Source organism: Callithrix jacchus, chromosome 2, assembly GCF_049354715.1.
Source record: "Callithrix jacchus isolate 240 chromosome 2, calJac240_pri, whole genome shotgun sequence".
In the NCBI taxonomy this organism is placed as follows: Eukaryota; Metazoa; Chordata; class Mammalia; order Primates; family Cebidae; genus Callithrix; species Callithrix jacchus.
The window spans coordinates 37,266,009-37,282,202 of record NC_133503.1 but is presented as its reverse complement, the minus strand read 5'-3'; the positions used below and the strand labels follow the sequence as shown (position 1 = coordinate 37,282,202).

Here is a 16,194-nt window from a genome sequence, read left to right as displayed (position 1 = left end):
GCTCACACCTATAATCCCAGCACTACGGGAGGCTGAGGCAGGTGGATCACCTGAGGACAGGAGTTCGAGACCAGCCAAGCCAACATGGCAAAACCCCGTCTCTACCAGAAACTACAAAAATTAGCCGGGCATGGTGGCGGGCACCTATAATCCCAGGTACTCATGAGGCTGAGGCAACAGAACAAGACTCTGTCTCAAAAATAATAATGATAAATAAAATTAAAATAAAACATCAGGTTGGATAAAGGGAGAAAGGATATATATATATTTAAAGATAAAGGACACAAATGGAAGGGGACAGCCAACAACATATAAAAAACAATGCAGCAGCAATCCTGATGGACAGAACATGAGATGGAATATAAGAAGTTTATACTAGGTAAGCTTCAAAACCATACTTAGAGCCAAACACCCACCTGCATCCATACTGATAGGAAGGAACATGACGACACTAAGCAGCAGCACCTATGTAGGGAAAGCCTAGGGACTTTGACTAACTGTGAACTCAATGGGCATCAGAGAGTGAGGCTGCTGCCCAAAAGGCTGAAGGCATCCTGGGATACATTGGGCAGTCTCTGCTACTCTACCCTCATCCTTAGACCCTGGAGCAGGTATTCCGTGAGGGCTGACACTTGAGTAGAGGGCATTCACAAGAGAACTGGGACAAAATGAGCCCCTGAAAAGGGAAGCATCTAGATTAGCAGTATCCAACAAAAGTACGAGAGCCACAGAAGAATTCTGAATTTTTTTTTGAGATGGAGTCCCTCTCTGTTGCCCAGACTGGAATAAAATGGTGCTATCTCAGGTCACTGCAATTTCTGCCTCACAGGTTCATGGGATTCTCCTGCCTCAGCCTCCCGGGTAGTTGTGATATAGGTGCCTGCCGCCTTGTCTAGCTAATTGTATTCTCAGTAGAGATGGGGTTTCACCATGTTGGCCAGGCAGGTCTTGAACTCCTAACGCCAGGTGATCCACCTGCCTTGGCCTCCCAAAGCCCAAAGTGCTGGGATTACAGGCGTGAGCCACCGCACCCGTCCTGATTTTTCTTTCTTTTTTTTTTTTTTTTTTTTTTTTTTGAGACGAAGTCTCATTCTGTTGCCCAGGCTAGAGTGGAGTGGTGCAATCTTGGCTCACTGCAACCTCTGCCTCCTGGGATCAAGCGATTCTCCTGCCTTAGCCTCCCACTGCACCCGGCCATTTATCTTATGTTTAAAGTACCTCTAATTCACATGTGTGTTAGCAGCAAGAACATGGACAGGAGAGATTCCAAAAAAAGGAAACCGTGGCTCCCCTCTTCCAACAGCCAGAGAATCTATCCATTAAATATGCTGTCTCTGGAGGGAGAGTTTCCCACTGCTGAAAGATCCAAGAAAGACTAAATGACAATAAAGATTACAAGAGAAAGGGATTTACACAGCAGAGTAAAGATCTATGATTCTATGAGAAAGGACCACTCACTCTGGTGTGAAGAGATGTGATCAGATCCCCTGGGAGAAGAAAAAACCTGACTCAGAAAAAGAATCTCCGGGGAAAAGGAATGCTCAAAGCAAATAGCACCCAATGAGACAAGTGGTAAATCACTGAGTAATGACCATAAAAAGGATCTACGTAAAGCTGCAGAAACAAACCTGCCCTGCTTTGCCTCTTCCACGTGGTTTAAGACTCTGTAGCATGCTAAGCTTCCCAGTGTAGTGAAGCTATGTAAAAATCATGCGTTCCACATACCTTTAAGATGAGAGGTATTATGCATTATATAATTTGTCTGGTCTGTTCTTTGTCCTGGATTCCTATCAGGAAACCTCTGAATCTTTGGAATTTCAGTAGTAATGGAAGAATGTCTGTTGTTCATGCATGGCAAGCCCCTGATAGTTTATGCCAAGGAGATTCGTCGGGATAGGGGGTTAACTATGTGATTAGAGGACTGGGGCTTTGAGGGAAAGGGACTGGAGATCGAGTTCAACCATATCATTATTCGATCATCATGCCTACGTAATAAAACCCCAATAAAAACTATGAACACTGAAACTCAGCAGCACTTCTGTCGGTAAAAACATCAATGTGACAAGATGATGTGCCTTAATTTCACTGGGAAGGGGCATAGAAGCTCTGAATTTGAGATCTTCCCAGACTCCATCCTATGTGTCTCTTCATTTGGCTGGTCCTGATTAATAGCCTTTCTAATAAAATATTTGATGAGTTGTTCTACTGAATTACTGAACCTGAGGTGGGTCATAGGAACCCCTTAGATTTGTACACAGCTGGTCAGAAGTACAGGTGGCCTGGGGACCCTGGAACTTGCAGCTGGCATGTGAAGTGAGGGTAATCTTATTGGAGACCATGCCCTTAACCTCTGGGGTCTGCACTAACTTCTGGTGGTTAGCATCAGAACTGTACTACAGTATTTTAGGAGAAGCACTCAACCCAAACACATCTGGCAGACTTCTCAGTGGCTGCAGTGTCTGAACCCCTCCTTTCTTGCCAGAGGTTTATCGCCATCAGCCCTGCCCAGCTTTCATATAGCACTCTTACTTCCCTTACACCCCAGGGAAAATGGCAAATGGCCCTTAAAACCAAAGTTGGCCTAGAGACATTTAATCCAGTTAGGAGAGAAGAAGAAGAAGAAATAAAGCAGTCAAGAAATTAACAAAACACTCACAATGAAATATTTCACCTTTGCTTAAAACAAGTCTCTGACTAGTTCAAAGTGTTTCAGTGTAATACAAATGTGGTAGGGGAGGAGAAGCCTTGTCATTGAAGAATAAGTTCTGCCATAAGTCAGGAATTTGGGGCTTCTACAACACTTTAAAAATTCATTTCCTTTTCATGGACATATACAATTATAATCCTAGTGTCTCTATTACCGTAAATGTAATTTAACTGTTTGCAGAATAGGACTACAAGGCCTACGGTTATGCCTCAAGCAATGAAAAGCCATGTGTTATTTAATGCATAGTTAATATGTGTGGGGGTGTGGAGAGAAGAAAGGTTAGAAAGGGGTCAAAACTGAGTTGTGATGGAAAACACCAAACTCTCAATTCTAGGGGGCCTTTTGTTAGTGGTGTTCAGAATTAAATGAAATAAAATATATAGGCTTGGAAAAAGCTCCTAGAGCAAGGTCTCCAATACCTCCCGGCCCACTCAATGCTTCAGTGGGTGTTAGGCTGTTCATCAAGCCAGTGAGCTTGAGTGCACGGTGCTCATTATTGGAGGGATGTAAGCCAGATGAACTTAGGCAACTTAACCTCTCTAAGCCTGTTTCCTTACCTGAGAAATGCTGTGGGAAGTACACTGTACTTGCTGATACACTGTAGGTGCCAAGCAAGTGTCAGCTCTTTTAGGCTGGAGAGACTGAGGATGATGCAGCTGGCCCTAATAAAGGGTGTTCCGGCACAGACAAGGACTGCCCTCTCTTCAGCTGCCACACTGAGCCCTTCGCTGTGCTGGTACCCAAGGCCTTGGGCTGGCAGCATCCTCGCTTCCTACTAGGTGGACAAACTTTCTAATACATATGCTACTTACAGGAGACTGGCTTCCTGAGTGAAATCTTTGTGTATCTGGAGGTTATACCTCATGCTGTCATGTGACTATTGTGAACAAGATTATGCTCAATGGAGACACAAAATGAAAGTCTTCTAATTTTAGTTCCAAATGCTAGAATCATTAACTTGAATAGCAGACTAACCTATGTATTCTGTACATAATGAATTCAGGACAGAATAACACTTAAATTAATGTTCAAAGAAAACGATGTAAAATTAGTAATGCACGATGTGGTTACTGATGCTTTCCTTGGAATATTTTCATGGCATTAACATGGCCTAGCCAGGCACAGTGGCTCACATCTATAATCCTAAAGCTTTTGGAGGCCAAGGCAGGCAGATTATTTGAGGTCAGGAGTTTGAGACCAGCCTGGCTAACATGGTGAAACCCTGTCTCTACTTAAAAAAGAGATGAGCGTGATGGTGGGCACCAGCTATTCAGGAAGTTGAGGCAGGAGAATCACTTGAACCCGGGAGGCGGAGATTACAGTGAGCCGAGATCATGCCACTGCACTCCAGCCTGGGCAACAGAGCCAGACTGCGTCTCAAAACAAACAAACCAACAAAAATGAAACAAAACATAGCCTAATATCACTATAATATTCCAAAAGTATCAGACACACATTTTACATAAAGTCCCATTTTCTGGTTTTACACAATAACCAGGTTACCAAATGGTCTATGGAATATCTTTACCAAGTATGAGATGTTCTGCATTAAGATTACAAAATCAAATAACGTGAATATATGCTTATTTTGTATCCCATTTCCAAAATACAGCAGTAATGGATAAATTAAACAACAGAATTTCAGTTAGGAAAAGGAGGAGTAAGCCTAACTTACCTGGGAATTACATCACAATTCACTCTCTCTTCTTGCCACCCTACAAACCAACCACTTACATACAGATTTCTACCAAGCAAATATAACTGATTAGCCCCATGTCAGGGCTCAGTTTCTCCACTTTTACAACAAGACTGCTCTGAGTCTAGTCTAATTAAATAGGGCTAATTAAATAACATGATTAAAACTCACCACACTTTACCAAGTTACCTACATACAGTCAATGAAACTGCTAATTCACTTACCTCAATTAACTTGTTGGCATGTTCACGAAAAACTTGGGCATACTCCTTAACTTCTTTCTCATTTCCATTCTTTGCAGCTTCAATCAATACCAAAAGTGGAACATTGGTTTCCAGAAAAGAATCTGAAACATGGTCCATGACAGCTTTGCGGAGCTGATAATTAAATTGTAAAAAATTTTATTTTATTTCCACCAAAAAGGTATTAAATAGATTGCTTTTTATTCTCTTGTACACTTAAATCTAATGAAGCTTATGGTAGACTGGCTGCACTTCCATGAGGACCCCTCATATAAGCCATGCAGTTATGTAATCTGCACCACAGGAAACATGATCATGGAGACAATGGTTTACATTGCTACAGTTACAGCATTTCAGCAACAGAATCTCAGTTTTTGAGACAATATCCTTTTTTCTTGGGAATTACAAAACTAAGGCTTACATCTTAAATAATACAAAAGCTGAACTGAAAGCAGCTCTGGGTTGAATTGGCACATAGCCTTGGAATATATATAATTAGCCTAATTGGCTAAATAAAAAGAGAAGAGAGAAAAAAGAGCTATCTGGTTTATCTAAAAGGATTTACACACTATGAACCTTAAAACTTAACGTTCTCTTTATAACCATTTCTGATACTGCTTCACTAAAAGGAAACTGAATAAAGATATATACTATCTTTAATTTTGCTTTATATCAGACATAAAAAAACATCTATCTATCCACTAACTCTTAAAAACTGTCCATATTACAACTTCTTAAGTCTTACTACATTGTTTTATAAATTCAACCCTAAGTTCTTTAAAGACTAAAACTCAATTTGACTCCAAAATGTTAATGGAGTTATTTATTATTAAAAGGCTCAATTTCTCTTAACTTTCTATTTAGTAACTCAGAAAATTCTTCACCTCAAATATCTCTATACCTACCATATTTGGAACTAGAAACACTTCACCAAGGATCTAAGGGAACCACAAGTGTGTAATGAGAATAAGGCAAGTCAAATAAATAACTGAAATTTCTGTCTGTATTGTACATAGCCAATATAACAAGATCCTTCAGGATTATTTTCACAGGTCTCCAAGTCATTTTAAATTTATTTTCCTACCTGTACATCTCTTTCACACTAGAGCTAACTTATTCAGTCCAATACAATGAGACTATACTATTCCATGTCTTTGTGAAATGTGATTAGCCATTAAGAAGCATATTAGCAAGAAAACAAAGATAGGCATTTTCTTGTGAAAAATCCATCCTTTCTCTCAATAAAAAAATGTATATAAGTTCAGTGCTTACTATTTTGATTAAGATTATCTGATCCTAATCAAAACTACAAAATTGAGAACTCAGAAAAACAATCAGCACTTTCATCCAGATTACCTGTCTACGCAAGTCCCTGGTCTTCTTGGTCATTTTATCTATTGCAGAATTGAGTGCATCACTTCTTTCTTTACGTCCAGCCTAGATAAAAGGAAAAGAGATGCGATTTTATTCATTTACAAAGACACCTAATGACAGCCTATAAACATCTGTGCTGAAATCAACACTGAAAAAACAGTACAACTTCTTAAACCCAAAGTTGGAAAATACTGAGGAGCAGAGGGAGGATATGTGGCTTTGTTAATAAAACCTAACCCTACAATTCTTAGGCTTCACATTATCAGATGATTGGACTTGAGGGAGTTCTGCCAAAACTAAGAGAAGACAAGAAACAAAAAGCTCTGCTTTAAGTTTGGCTTTTAAAAATTAAATTTATATTTTAACTTTAAATTACACCAATTTTATTAATGAAGCAGCTCTCCTTGAACTGCAGCAAGAACAGGGTACACCTGATTTTGATGAACTCTAAGATTTGAAGAATGTCAAGATGTGAAAAATGGGACCTGGCATTGAAACAATGTCAAACAACAAATTTAAAAACTAAGATATACCTGATAGGTCAGAGCTAATAGTGTATAGTAAGCAGCTCAAATCATAATGCTTTGTAGTGTTACTTTGGTCATTAAAAAAAAAAAATCGTAGGCTAAGCTTTAAAGTTATATTGCACAGAAAAGAACCTACTAGCCACTCCTGAAGCGGTATGTTAAACAGTATTTTTTCCAAGATTTGCCAGGGTAACATTCTAAGCAGAAATCAAGTGGAATAAAACAGATAGTAGTTGAACAAAAAGGGACAAAAGCTTTTTAAAACCCAGGTGGAGATTGTTGTGTCCCTGGAAATACCTCCAACATATAGGTTAAACTATAAAGTTTATTTAAAACTTGTTTTCACAAAACGTATTTGGTTCTTTCTGAAAAACATGTCAGTAAATCACAGGAGGGATACAAATAGACAAAGGAATTTAGTCCTATGCCCTCCCTTTGGGTTCCCTCAAGACATTTTGGTATGAGTATGCTCTTAGTACGTAAGCCAGTAGAACAGATGAATGGTTAGGGATGGAGAGAACTGTTTACTAAGTGCCTTGAATATACATTTGTTATTCACTTTACCTGTCAATTGGGGGAAATGCCATCTATCTCTCTACTCTATTCTCTATGGACTGTCAGAAAAGAGAAGAAATATTGAGGAATATAGGTTATTTAGCAAGGGAAGAAAGGAGACAACAGGGAATAGTAAGAGTTGAAATATAAATAAAATTGATATGATCACTATCAAATCTGGTTACAGCCTCATTCCTTATCCTTTCCCTCCCAGCACTCTTGTACTGCCAATAAAATTAAGTATTCCATTAATATTGATGGTGGGGGAAGAGGTCTCAACAAAAACTAAATCAAAATAGGAAGACTTTTACCTGCAGGAATAAACTGATTTATTCGGGGCCATGAATGTCAACCAACTGAGAGGACCCCTGTCTCAGCCAGGGCATTCCAAAGTAAATTTGAAAAACTAGTGTAGGCTGTCATGGGAAGGAGGAGGTTAGACGTGCCTCATTATACTCTCCTCCCTTTGGAATTCAGGCACAACTGACCAGCACTAACATTAAAACAGAGATCTAAAACTGACAAAGCAGATTATTTGTAGCAATAAAATACCAAATTCCAACTGGACTCAAGTATAGAATCACATGACAGCAGGCCCTGAAAGAAATCCAACCATTTTATCCCAAAATATATTTCTATGAAATATTAATATTTTGAAATGGTCCTGCAAAATGGTCATTTTTGGGGAAAATCTACATTCTGTAGAGAATCTCCTTCCCTTTCTAGTTTTTTTTCCTGATCTAGGAGAAATTTAACTAAGAGTCTGGCACCTTTTAGGATCTGGTAAAAGGTACCGACTTCAGCTCTTCAGGGAGAGCTTAATCCTTTCAATCTACTACCTCAGGAAATCTTTGAATCCACCTCTGAACCAGAAGCCCCCCTCCAACCCTTTCAAACTATCCAGGCCTTCAGGACCAAACGAATGTATACCTTACATGTATTGACTGATGTCTATCTATAATTTCCGTCCTTCTAAAATGCATAAAAATCAAGGTATAACCCAACCACTTTGGGAATATGTTCTTGAGACTGTGCCTTGGGCCTAGGACCCAGAATATTTCTTCAAGGATTCTATAGAGTTTGACTCTTTCTTGTTGACATTAGTCAGCTTGAGACGTGCAATTATTTACTGACATAAAGATCTAAATAAAGGTAGCTGAAACTGAATCACAGTCAAACTGACTTCATAATTAATGCTTTAAACAGGAAAAGTCTGGGCATATTCCTTGACACTCAAGTATTCTCTTCAAGAAGATTTATCTAAAGAAACCCTGTAAAGTTTACCATTGTTCCTAGCCAGCCAGGTTTTTCTGGTGTTTCTAATAGATCACTTGTTCTAGAAAATATTTAGAATCTGAAACCCAAAGGTTGAGCATGCAGACTTCATGAAAGCCCAATCCCCCTACAACCTGAAATGCCCAGGAATTTTCTCAATTTGAGTAAAATATTTACTGTTAAAGTTATGTAAAACCAAATCCTTGAACTTGACTTTTCAGACAATTACAGTCACGTAGCAAAATTCACTTTAAGTTGCAATGCAACCCACATCATGAATCTGTTAATTCTGTCTTTGTCAAACTACCCAAAAAATCAATTTGTCTTTCTTGTTATTGCAGGAAATAGAGGTTTATGCCTCATTAATCAGAAAGGGGGCAGTTTAGGAGCAGTTATTTACTAAGCCCTTTAAGTTATATTAGGAAGAACATTTTTAAATCACAGCATCATGTATTTAGAAAAATACAGTCCAAATAGCAAGTTTGGGGTACCAATCATTTAAAATGTAATTGAGATGAGTACACATACACATACTCAAAACCTTAACACTGAGCTTTAGGAAAGTATAAAGCTTGCTCATCTTAAAACAAGATTCTACTTCTTTGAAAATTAAATTTATGATTTTTTATTTCTAGCGTTGGCTGGATAAAAATTAAGTTACTCAAATGTAACCTTAGGAAAAGCAACCCTATAGCGTATAACTATTATTGGAAGTAGTGAGGAAGCTTTACTCCAACCCTTGTCAGCTTGGAAAGGTGAAATATGCTCCTGGCATTGCTGGTGGCATCTCAAGGCACATTTTAGTCCTAAATGAAAAGGCAAAAGTTTCCCGGTGAACCTACAAAAAAGCTACTCAACCTGACTGCACAAAATAAATATCATTCCACTGTATTTCTGAGGAAAAAATGCTGTAAATTGAAAGATCCACATAATCTCTTCTGCCAAAAGCTTTCTTTTCTTCTTATTCTACACATTCTTCCTGGGGAATCTGGTCATTTCTATTGCTTTAATAGACCTATGGTCACTCTGCCATCTTTCATGCTGACCTGTCCACATACATTTTTGTTCTTCAGACATGCCGTACTCTATCTCGCCTACCTAAAATACTCTTCCTCCCCTCCTTCCAACAACTACCCATCATTCAGATGAGATACTATTTCCTTGTGGAAGCTTCCACTGGCCAATCTCAGCCCTAAGGTCAAGTTCAGTGTCCCCACAGAATGCTCCCACACCATCTCATATTTCCTCTCAAAGACCTTCTCGAATCATACCTTAGGATAAATTACCTGTTGACTTGTCTCCCATTGGACATGAATGAAATGAAAAACCAACGGCCAATTAGACAGACACATGTTTCAAAGTCGTAGGACTTCATCTGTAATCTATGTGGCAAGTCACCAGCCTCCTGCCTCCCTGTCACTAGTTAAAACATCAGACTTCAAATAAACCTCTGCTTTCTATCCGCATTTTAATCTAGAGTAGGCCTGGGGTGGGTAGAGGCGGGTGAAATACAGTGTTTTAACCCTTAACATTTAAGGACTGTTTAAAAATCTAACGAACAGGGAGGTCTGATCAGTTTAACAGGAAGACCTAATTAGTTAGATAAAATACCTCCCCTAGCCATTAGAAAATTAAACAAAAAATTTTTAAAAACCAATGAATTATGGCATTTTACAAAACCACATAAGAATGAGCATCTGAAGCTTCTTCTACCCAAGACAATAAAGAATGGAAAGAATCGTGTAGCATTTTCACTTCCAGGTACAAAAGAGAAGAACTGGGCTGTCATCCATACAGTAGAGACCTTCAATAAAGCAAGAGGTGAAGATCTTGAGAAAGGAAGTGATAACCAAGCTGTGGCTCACAACCAAGAAGGTTTCTGAGAAGAAAGACAACTTTGAAGAGAATACTGAGAAAAACATTGGAAAACTAATGGAAACTAGTGTCTATTAATGTCTTCATGAGTAAGGCTAAATGGCTTGCTGTGGGCTGGGCAACACAGTGTCATACAGCATACATTTAATCAATAACAGGAGAAGCAATTTGACCTTGGTTGTTTTACCTGGCCCACAGATGGCTGGTGGGCTCTGCCTAAGCTGAACATGTGACAAGAGTTGCTGGGGCCTTATGTAAAGCTCAATCATAGAATACGATGATTATATAGCCCTAGATTCCTAAATTCTTTTCAAAGAGTGCCCTCTCCTTAAATTACCAGGAGCAGAACAGACACTGCAGACATACACAGAGACAAATGGAACAAGCATTAAGACGAGCCAGCTCTCAAGGAGGATAGTCTTACCTCACTGCTCCCTCCAGCCTCAAGAAGCCCTTTTCAGCAATGTGCAATACAAGCAGGAATCAACATCTCAACTGTAGATGGAATGCTGACATGCTGCTATAAACCTTAGAGAGTAAAAAGTGATCTTGCTCTCTTTGGGCTAAATTTTTATGAATTGTCTTTGCATTGACAACATCACATATTCAATGTTGGTTTTGTTTTGTTGGCCTGCCGTATCACTTGTCACTGCCCCTCCAGCCCAGACCTATTAAGAGGGTTCTCAAATCATGGTTTCCAAGCTTCATCAACCAGAAATGCTAGCATCTAGTCAATAAACATGCAAACTAACCCATTAAATTTAGAAAATTGGGTCAGAGAGCCCACTAAAATTGAACAATTCTTCAAGTAAGTATGAATGGTATCTTACCTCTTAATTCTATCCTGTGCAAATGGCTTTGTATACCCCTTGGCCATCTATGTAGGCAAGAGGAAATACATCTACATCAAAAGCTACTCAGAAATGTAGAGAGGAGAAATTCAGGAAGGACAACCCAAGCTTAACTATGTATTTATTTCAGAATAAAAGATGAAGCATGCCACACAGAGAGTAAAGGGGAAACATGAACACAATGAAGCCACTAGCAGAGAATTTAAAAAGGGTGGTTGCCATAAAAATTTTAGTCTATGCTTTAATCGACACTTCAAGATTTGGGAGACTGAAGTAGGCAGATACCCTGAGCCCAGGAGTTCAAGACCAGCCTGGGCAAAAAGGCAAAACTCCAACTCTACAAAAAATTAGCCAGGCATGGTGATATGCACCTGCAGTTCCAGCTATTTGGGAAGCTAAGGTGGGAGGATCAATGGAGCCTGGGAGGCCAAGGCTGCAGTGAGCCATGATCACGCCACTGCAGTCTAACCTGGGCAACAGAGACCCTATCTCAAAAACAAAGAAACAAACACACATAAAAACTTCGATTGCTTCTCTTATTTTTGTTTTGATGTCTATAATAGGAAAAATAAAAGATCTTCATAGTATAAACATTCATCTCTCCAAACCTCTATGGAAGATCTTTCGTAACCTAATGTCCAACTTAGACTCACTGCTCCAAGATTTCCTGCTGAATTATCTAGCCCTGGACACAGAATACAAGAGAAGCAGACTGTCACAGGATTCTGACTCTGAAACTTCCCCCAATAGCAACAACTGTTGAAGTGCACGTTTCCAAAACTAGAAGGATATATCCCAAAATGTATAAGGTGCATCCAAAGAAACAACGCTTACCATTGTTAGTGTAACCAGAATCCCTTTCTACTGCTTTCTCAATTGTGTTTACTAACAAGATAACAAAAGGACCTTAAAAATCAAAATAAGTTGGCATGGTGGTTGACACCTGTAATCCTAGAAACTTTGGGAGGTCAAGGCGAGAGAATCTCTTAAAGCCAGCCTAGGCAACACAGTGAGACCCCACCACAACCCTGTCTCTACCAAAAAAAAAAAAAAAATTAAATCAGCTGGGTATGATGGCATGTCCCTGTAATCCTAGCTACTCTGGAGGATCACTTGAGACGAGTTCAAGGTTACAGTGAGCTATTATCATGCCTCTGCACTCCAGCCTGGGTGACAGAGGGAAGACACTGTGTAAAACAACAACAACAACAAAAAACCAAAATAAAATCAACAGAAGGCAGGGATAGAGACAAGGATCCAGGCAAAAATGCAGATTCTGGTAGTCTAATGTGGACTTCTCCTTCAAAAAAGACAAGCTAGTGAAACCCACTTACTGTAATACAAGTCTGGCCATAACATAAGCCTAAGCATGTGGTTACCAGTTAAAACCTCAAAAGGTTCTTAGCAGAGGACATAAGACCCACAAAATCTAGTACCTCCACCCTAAAAATAGCTATCTTTCTTTTTTAAAAAACAGGGATTGAGACTGCCAGCAACAAGGTTTATTTTAACAAGCATCTTCAAAACACCTCTAGGCAACACTTTGGTGCCAGGGCATACACAATTCTTGGAGTTGGGTATGATGAAAGAAACATTTGCCTTTTTAGCATAAAGCAAATATAAAGTTCCCTCTCACCCTCCCTCCTACAGAAGAATAGAAAATTTCATGAACATATCTGTACATTTGCTTCTCTGAGTTGGGGAATAAATGCCCTAATCAGCAATACATATCAAAAGCAAATTTTCATGTGGATGAATGTAAACAACTACAGCCACCTAAGCCCTGCCACTTGACTCATTTAATTTGCTTAAAACCATTTACAGATAGGAGATGGGTTAGATTTTACTTCTCCTTTGCCTTATTATGAACATTTAAAATGGTGAAAATTGAAACAGATCATAGGGACAGTGCCTTCCAGAAGTAGTACTGCCACTTTAAGTCAAGGCGTTACGTTTGCAGAAGAAAGCTGCTCTACAGTGAAACCAAGAAAAAGTTTAGAAAGAATAGGTACATCTATTTAGCCCTTTTAGCTAAAGAAAGATAAAGACCAAAAAATGATACAAAATTCCATCAATGGGAACTCTGTACTCTACCAATTTTAAGGCAAACTCCATGTCTTCTTTGGTTCCAAGCCTGAACCTCTTGAATCCAGAGTGGGCAGGTATGAAAGATGGCTTGTGACCTGGAAGGGGCTGTGCTCTCTGGACACCATGATACCGCAAGCATCACTGCCCACTTCTTTAGAGGCAATCAAAAAATAATTACTCTTGATTGCTTCTCTGGGCAATTTTCCTTGCCTACAAATCTGTTATGATAGTACTCAGATAATATTATTTAAGTAGTTTCCATTTATTAGTATATGAGAGGTAGGCCAAGTAAACTAAAATCCAAGAGTTTAAGGGGAAGGAGATGCTCCTCCTCTTTCATGATAACATACAACGCATTCCTAATCATGGTGGCTCTAATCCAACTGACTAAAATGCTTTTCTCCCCGTGGAACTACAGTGGTTAATTGAGAGAAGAATTTAATCCAGCTTCTCCTGTGTGGCAAAGGGTTTTTTTCATCAGAAGGTGGCTAACTTCAATAAGGGCATTTACAACATCCCAAGAGCTTATTTTCATTTCAGAAATTTATGGGACACCACTCCTATGAGACTACTGTCCTTAGAACTCTGGGGGGGTGGGGGGCAAGTTCCTGTAGAACAGTAGCTCTGAAACCTAGGGTGAGAAACCCTGTAGGAATCTGACTCAACCTTACCCACAGAAAAATGAACAAGCAAAAAAAATTTCAGTTTATGGAACCAGGTTAAAAAGTTCTAGCCTACTGAGAGAGACTATAGAAAGGATTAAGGTCAGAGGGGGAAATAGCATTCTCGGGGTCTAAACCAGGACCCGTTGTTTCCTTCTTCTTTTTTTTTTCCTTCTCGACGGAGTCTTGCTCTGTCTCCCAGGCTGAAGTGCAGTGGCGCAATCTTGGCTCACTGCAACCTCCGCCGACTGGCTTTAAGCAACTGTCCTGTCTCAGCCTCCCGAGTAGCTGGGATTACAGGTGCCCGCCATTGTGCCCAGCTAATTTATTTTTGTATTTTTAGCCTCTCAAAATGCTGGGATTACAGGCGTGAGCCACGGTGCCTGACTTCCTTCCCTTCTTTAATCAGCAAGAAGGAACAGAGAGGACATACTTACCAATGCAGGCTCATTGCTAAGGACCCAAGAGTCTGTTCACTGGCAACTTCAGCTTAGAAATTTCCACTCAGCCCATTAAATTTGTCTAAGAACCACACTGTCGATCTCATCTTCTTTGCTTCCCCTCTCCCTTCACAGGTGTCAGATCTGCCCTGTAGTATGAAGACTCTCAGAGCATTCCTACTGCCTTCTGTGTCCCCTGTACTTCCTAGGCATTTTTTCCTCTTGTACTTCTAAATCCTATCTTGGAATCACTTCTCGGAGGACTCAAACCACACACCTGCATTGCTGCAGTTTTCACAGCGCCTTTACACAGTGTCCTAAGGAAGGGCCTTGGAGACACACAACTCTCACTCCAGCACCATACTACAACACAAAAATTTTACCCAAGACAATTAATTACTTCTTAGATCTGCCCAGTGGGATGAATACCTCAGAACTGAAAAGGCCAACAATGTTCTTTAGCATATAATGTATTATATTCTTGTTGTCCTTAAATTATATTCTGTACAATAAATTACATTCTGCAACAATGTTCTTGTTTCACAGACACCACCAGTAGTTTTAAAGATTTCTGTCCTCAGGTCCAAGACAAGACCCACAAAGGATAAGTGCCAATGATATGGGAGAGATAGGTATGTTGAATCAAATCGGTAAGGCAAGATGTATGAAAGGCCTTACCTTTGTCAGGCCTGAAAATCTAACACTGACTCATCTAGAAACATCTTTTGCATTTATATAACACTAAACAAGGAGCTAATACATCCATAAGTGAGGTCTGAAAAGTGATGACACCATTCAACAGGGAAAAACCAGAGTCAGGGCAAGCAAAAACATGCCAAAACAAAAATCCCAGTCCAAAGCATGAGTGACCTTTTGTATTCACAAGACAGGTTCCAGCAACAGTAGGAGGCTCAGTTAAGTCAGTCAGTGGGAACTAGTGTGCAAATGCTCTATTATTTCAGTGTCACAACCACCAACCTCAGTAATAGCGGAGGCTTTTAGTTATGGAGTAGGTGAGACTCTGAGGTAAAACATAAGAGACCATGTCAGAATCCAGCTACACCATACACTTGTCCTAAATCATCTCTGCTTCACTGTTAATGCTTAGGGCATGTGCATTAAAATGACTGTATCAACCTGCCTTGTCCTCCCAAGAGGACATTTAAAGATCAACTCAGCATTATATATAACAGTATGGCGACAAAACATTGTTATAAATTAGAAGACAGAAAAGAAAATCTTTTTAGAGTTAGAGTCCCCCTGAAATTCTCGAAGAAAAAAATAACCACATGCTTTGTTTTGCAAGCTTCCCCTCCCCCTTAATTCTTGGTTTATAATGTTAAGCTCTTGGTAACAAAGAAGCCAAGCCCACTTAGCTCGTTTATCAACACATCTAAAGCAAATTATAGTCACACTTCTATTTTAACCAAGCATGACAACAAGGCAACTGAGTAGCTTTCCAAACTACCAGAGCAGCGGCACTACCTTGCATAGGCTGGTGTTAAATCAGCACTTCCTAAATCGTGCAGGCTTCTGCCCATTTAGATGATCTCTCTATGCAGAATCGGCAGTCTAACACTGGCTCTCACAAGCATTAAAAATCATCACTCTGCTAACCCAACTCACTGTTCAGATGGGTCTTCTTGAATGCAGCCTTTATTACAACCTCACTGCTGCTTCCTACACTGAAGGAATACCATGTTTTTAAGTCAGGACTTCTTTCTCGCTTTATTGTAATCAGGGGGTCTTGCAACGACCCTGATGCTGTTACAAAGCACAGTGCTTTATAACAGTAAAGCTTCTGGAAAACCCAAACAAAAGACACGTCATCCGGTGACGTCAGCCTATATACAGTTCTGTGTGGTCGCAGCACATAAGCAAATCCATTCTTGTGCCGTTTCT

At 39.7% G+C, this 16,194-nt stretch overlaps 1 protein-coding gene across 9 annotated transcripts in view; it reads right to left on the bottom strand.

The window, feature by feature from the left end:
- The window catches only part of CTNNA1 (catenin alpha 1), a 251,454-nt gene that overhangs the window by 46,427 nt on the left and 188,833 nt on the right, over positions 1–16,194 (bottom strand). For 5 of the 9 annotated variants that reach the window (XM_054252519.2, XM_054252518.2, XM_008985629.6 and 2 more), the window contains 2 exons: positions 6,002–6,082; positions 4,628–4,780 (listed from right to left, as the gene is read on the bottom strand). In XM_054252519.2, coding sequence (XP_054108494.1) covers positions 4,628–4,780; positions 6,002–6,082 — 234 coding nt within the window. Of the gene's footprint in view, positions 1–4,627; positions 4,781–6,001; positions 6,083–14,289; positions 14,442–15,777; positions 16,116–16,194 lie in introns of those variants that run through there. The other 4 variants (XM_078360514.1, XM_078360510.1, XM_008985630.5 and 1 more) reach the window with 4 other exon arrangements.